Genomic DNA, 5,932 nt, shown 5'->3' with positions numbered 1-5,932 from the left:
TATCTCTGAGAAGACTATGCTACAATCTTATTCCTATAATGAGAAATGATTATAGTGTTTCTAAAGCCTATGTGGTTACTGTGGTTGATGCCCTACCCAGACTTCATGGCAGCTCTTTCTCAGATGACATTATTCTCCTTCCATAACACTTGCTACCCTGGTCTTTTGATACTCTATAACTAGTCTATGGAATGCTGTCTCTCCAAATCAGTGCTTTCTGAGATTCAACTGACAAAATGCCTCATGCAGATTTCAGATCCAAGTTGAGGCTGTGGTGGAGCACCAGTTAGTTGATGGAATCCATCCATCCAACAACTATTCCACAAGCAGCAAAAACACAACCACCCAGTGTTTGCACTGTGCCTGCCACTAGGGTCATGGCTAGGGTTATAAAGAAATGGCAAAAGAATCTGCCTCATCAGAAGGCTCTAAATTCTAAATGGACAAATGATGGAGTTGATGGGAGAAGATCTCAGAGGTAGAGGCACAAGTTACTAGGGGAAAGGGACAAGACTATGTGCCACAGGTTGTTTTAGAACTGAAAATATAATGGGCCAGAAAAAGTCAGAGTAGAAGGAGAAGGGAGAGTATTCTGGGCAGGGTGAACTGCCAGCCAGTGTAAAACTAAGCAGAAAGCACATGTAGTACATTGTCTGAATGAAAAAAGGTGGGTTAGCACTGACAATAATGTAAATTGAGAAGTAAAGTATACTGAGATAGTAAAGATGGAAATGAAATAACTAAAGAAGAGGGTGAAATATCAGATAAGAAATTATCTGTTTAAATCATCATTGAAGTAAAAACTACTAGAATTTACAAGATAATTTTCTTGCCTAGGACTTTTCAGTGTTAGAGGGGATGAGAAGTTGAAGAACAACTTGGCAAAATCCCTTTGATGGCTGAGTGAAGAAAGGATCTTAATGGACAAATGATTCAGTCAAGGAGATCAATCAAATTCTCTTTCAGAGAGATACTATGATGACTTGGTCTAAAGTGGGAACCATTTTATTGGAAAGAAGTTTAATAAACTAATTAGATATTTTCCTTGATATTTCAGGGTCAGGGAAGTCCCTGAGTCTTTAAATCTAAGATTTTGACTTGATGAAGGTGATCATAAAAGGAATAGAGAAGCTGAGAAGAGATAAGCTGATGATATATCTCTTCTAGACTTGGTAGCTTTGAGATTTCTTGTGGAAATCAAATTGAGATTGTCCACAGGTAAGTTCATGATTCATGAGAGGATTTCAAGAGAAATGGAGGTATGGATCTGGACATGTAACAGTGAGTGACAAGAAAAAATGGTCCTTGAAACCTTCAGGTCTAAGAAGGATCAACTCTCCTCTCCAGAAAGCAAAGTGAAGAGAAAGGAAAAGAAGTGCAATGCTAAGGTTCAGTCAGAAATAAGAGGGCCCTTTGATAATGTGATGTTGGACCACCTAAAACTATCAGAAAGGAGCCATTAGGTTCTGAAAGCTGGATAAAGCAAACCCAATAGAGCGTCTGTAAGGTAGTATAATCAAAAACTGAAGGAAGCTCGAGAAGAAACATTCAGAAAAAGCCACTAGTTTCGGCCAGGAGAATATGTTTGGGCTCTTTAAAGAGAGATGTTTGTTGAAGGCTCGTACTAGTAACCGGATTTCTAAGGCTTTCAAAAACAGTGAGTTGAGAGCAGCATGAACTCTGAGTAGACCACAATAACTCTAGCCTAGTGATGGACTTTTTGAATGTGGAAGTACTGAGAAGGGCTGATAATATGAGGTTGATACAATCATGCATTTCAGACATAGGTAGACAGTCAGCTGAACAATAGGTGAATTTAGGGGAAATGATTGTCTGTAGTTGGAGTTGGATTAGTGAGTGTCAGCAAGAAGTAACTGAGTCCATTGCAGATTTCATTTGACCCAGTGAAAAGTAAACTCAAAGTGGTTAGGAAGCAAAAGCTGTCTTCTTTCTCCTCTCAGCTTCCAGATCTCTCACAGCTGCATACTAATGGATAAGGAAACTCTATAGGACATCTTAGAGCCTCCAGAAATCCCACTGTTAACTTGAGATCACAAAAAGATAGATTAGAGACTAGAATTCAGGAAATTAAGATAATGGTCCTTCTTTACCTGCCTCTTTAGTATACAGCTGGACAACATGATAGAAGGATCTCCAGCTTAATCCCTGGGAGATGTACATGAAGGAATTGGAACTTGGGTTTAGAGGACACTGGAACTAACTTACTTTTTTATGGATATCTGCTTGTATTGTACTAGATTTCTATTGCTTATAGAATGTGGATTCACAGGTGGCATTCCACCCTACCTCCTTAAAAACAAACAACACCCCCCCCCAAGAAAACTCAAACCTGATTTTCTCACTTTGCTGATGCAAATATGATATTCTTTGCATAATGAGAGCTGTCCACATAAGAAATGATCTTCTCCAAGGATATTTTCCATTGAAGTAACTTTCATAGAATATCTACTGACAAAGGATTGGTGAATCATTTATGAAGAATGTTTTGGGAAGAATTGAATTAGTGCAGCTGCTGAGGGCATTTCTGTTGAAAAAATTATTGGATCCACACAAATGTACATCAATTTTTAGAAATTAGAATAAAGCTCCTAATGACAATGAAAAGAAATTCTTTTAAGTTAACAACAAAAGAAGGGATAAGGTCTGTTGTTAGTGGCACTTCTATTATTTTCTCCAGTGTGTGAAATATCATTTCAGTAAATAAATACTTTAAATAATACCTGTTTTTAAAGCATCTTCCACATACTAGGGAGAGTACTAATCTCTTGGTTTCTTCAATTCATCTGAGGGACATGCTTTTGTGGAGCCATAATGGCATTTAGCTATGGAATCTAAAAGCCTTGAGACAGATTGTAAAGCAGCAAAGCTTGAGACAGATTGTAAAGCAGAAGTTAGCTTTCCCTGGGCTATTCAATTCAATTTGAATTGATTAGAGAGTTCAATTGTTTGAGTAGTTTGCAAGACATCCTTGAAACAATGAGTCTACTTCCTCCATGGATAGGAGAGCCTCTTCTCAAGGATAATGCTTTCACGTGAATATGTTGTTTTAGATAGTTGTAGAAGATGGCACCCACCTGAGGGTGAGGCTGTTACATAACAACTTTTAGACTTGGTATACTGAGGCTACATAACAACTTTTAGACTTGGTACATGACACTCTGTTTTTGTGTAGAGTCATTCACTTGTGCTGTTTTCCAAAAACTTTATATTGCTTGGTGACAACAAAGTGGTGGAAGACAGTTAAACAAGGCATAGGTTAAGCCAAATTCTGACAATTATCAGGGACACCTTAGATTTGGAGATCATAAACCATGAACATGAGTCCATAAATGTGAGTCTTTTTGAAACATTGAAGATGAGGGCCCTGTCCATGTACACAGAGAATGTGGGAGAAGGGAAGTAGCTTATAGAGTCATGTTTCTTGCTTTTGAGAAAGTAAGACTGGATATTGTGAATTTGAAAGATTAAAGTAATGCTAAGAGAAAATTAAGAAAGACATTTAATAATAGAATAAAATGTTTTTGAATGAAAATCTGAAGAAGTATCATTTCATTGCAAAAGATGGATCGATTAGAAAATCTTCTTCAATGATACTCAAGTGTGGGTAAAGATTGAAAATTAATGGTGAACATAATAACCAAAAGCATATTGTGCACAATAGCAATGAGATTATGTGATGATCAACTTTGATGAACTTGGCTCTTCTCAACAATATGGTGATTCAAGGCAATTTCAATAGACTTGGGAAGGAAAATGTCATCTGCAATCAGAGAGAGAACTATGGAGACTGAATAGAGTGGAAGCATAATATTTTTAACATATTGATGAGGACAATACAGCCTCGTCCAGAAGAGCATCTGCATTCCCTGGGAAAGACTCTCTTCCCACATCCTATCTGAAGTATGTTCCTTTTGGATACAAAACCAAAATTGTTTTGTTTCTGTATATAAGTAAGCCCTGAGAAAATGTCTCTTGGCAATTCTTTGACATTGCCCACTAAGAGAACATCTTGGTGTCTCTCTCTTTAATAAAGTGCCTTTTCTTATCACAGCCTTTTGTATAGCATTTCTCTGTGAACCCGCCCTAACTTGGTGTTTTGGAGAACCAGGAGACCTACCCATATTCCCGCCATGATCCATACCTCATCAATATATTTTCCTTCTCATGGTTTTTTCCCTATTGGTCTTATTTTTCTTATACAAGAATGTGAAAATATGTTTTAAAATTTTGAATATATTTAATCTCTATAAGATTTTTGCTGTTTTGGGGGAATGGGGAAGTAAGAGCATGCAAGAGAAAATGTTGAAAATTATCTTTATATGTATTGAAAAATTTTTAAAAAGGAAATTGCTTTACTACCTGAGGCAGAAAATTAGTAACTACCGTGAGGTCAAGGAGGAGATGTGAAAACAGTTTTGTTAAACCAGAGTCTTTATTAGAATATTATAGTAGACAACTCAGTCATAGTAGATCAGAACTGAGCAAACTTGATGGAAATGTCATAAATCTGTCATAGAAGGTGAAATCTTACACCATTCCCCAAAAGAATAGATGCTGTCCCTTTTCAGTTTCTGCCTCTTTGCTGTTCTGAGTGCTCCATGGGGATTGCAAGATTTTCTGGTGGTAGTTCTCCTATGCCACCTAGATTTAGAGGCAGATGGAATTGATATCCTTATAATTCTGTGGAATTAACCCAAAGAAGGGGTCTGGAGTTGAATAAAGATTCCATGACACTGCAGCAACAGTTGGTTTTTCAATAGAAGCCATAGGAAGAATAGCTTCCACAGCAAGATGGGCGGCAGCAGCCGTAGCCATAGCTACCATAACCATAGCCACCATAACCCAGGCCTCCACAGCCACCATAACCCAGGCCTCCACAACTACAGCCTCCATAGCCACAGCCTCCATAGCCATAGCCTAAGCCACGGAAGCAGCCACATCCACAGCCATAACCAGAGCCATAGCCATAGCCCAGGCCCCCATAGTAGCCACCACAGCACATGGTGTCAGGATTCACTTGGGTGGTTAGAGATTAAGGATAGGTTCCGTGAATAGGTATGGCACCATTTGCACAGGAACTTTTTATACCCTTCCAGGAGGAAGTGTGGTAGCTTCATTCCAGAACTGCCTAATTAAGCAATTTTTACAAATTAAAGAAATTTCTACATTAAAATGACATTTTTGCCACTAATTTCTCCATGAGAACAATTTCCCCAGCTCATTTAACCTGTTTTCTCTCCATTTGCTGTTTTTCTGAGAAGGTTCTGCCATGATCTTGTTCCTGTAATGAGAAATGATTATAGTGTTGCCAAAGCCTATATATTTAATGTGCTAGTTCCCTACGCAGGCTTCAGGATAATCTTCTCCTGTTTTATGCTATCCTCCTTTCATTATTCTTTCATCCCTGACCTGATTCTTTAGGCAGGAGATTGAATCTTGTCTCTTTTTAGCTTTTCCTGGAATAGAAATGATAAAATTCTAAATTTCAGATTGGAGTGAAATGGTGGTAGGACGCAAGTGAATATAAAAAATCAATCAAACAAACATTCCAAAATCAATTATTCCAAAAACACTCAAATCACAAACAACCTTGTCACTGTTTGAACTCTGCTGGCCATGGTGCTCAGTTCTAGGGATTATCAACATAGCTTCTGTCCTCAGTTAACTGTTAAGTCATAAAGCCAATGAAAAAATTGGAGTGATCTCAGAATCAAAGGCACAAAGCAGTAATGGAAAGGAACAAGATCACATGCCACAGGAAGGATTAAAGCTGAGATTCTAATGGATCATGTACATTCAGAAGGGAAAGGCAAGAAAAGAAGAGGATTGTGTGCAGAGTAGAAGTCAACCAGTACAAAGGCTGAATGTGCACTGTGTTGTCTGAGTGAAAGCAGGTCTGCACAAATGATCT

General features: G+C 38.1%; 1 protein-coding gene across 1 annotated transcript; it reads right to left on the bottom strand.

The window, feature by feature from the left end:
* Window positions 1–4,450: 4,450 nt before the first annotated feature.
* Window positions 4,451–5,088, bottom strand: LOC111719749 (keratin-associated protein 19-1-like). Its single transcript, XM_023499214.2, has one exon. It carries the CDS (start codon window positions 5,021–5,023, stop codon window positions 4,775–4,777), a length of 249 nt encoding a protein of 82 aa, XP_023354982.1. The 5' UTR covers window positions 5,024–5,088; the 3' UTR covers window positions 4,451–4,774.
* Between the last annotated feature and the right edge of the window lie 844 nt (window positions 5,089–5,932).

Source organism: Sarcophilus harrisii, chromosome 3 (genome assembly GCF_902635505.1).
Source record: "Sarcophilus harrisii chromosome 3, mSarHar1.11, whole genome shotgun sequence".
Classification (NCBI taxonomy): Eukaryota; Metazoa; Chordata; class Mammalia; order Dasyuromorphia; family Dasyuridae; genus Sarcophilus; species Sarcophilus harrisii.
Note: the sequence above shows the minus strand (reverse complement) of the source record. Positions and strands in the feature narration are given on the sequence as shown.

Bases quoted from the DNA above. Each gene is read 5' to 3' on its own strand.
- LOC111719749 (XM_023499214.2), bottom strand. From the start codon at position 5,023: ATGTGCTGTGGTGGCTACTATGGGGGCCTGGGCTATGGCTATGGCTCT.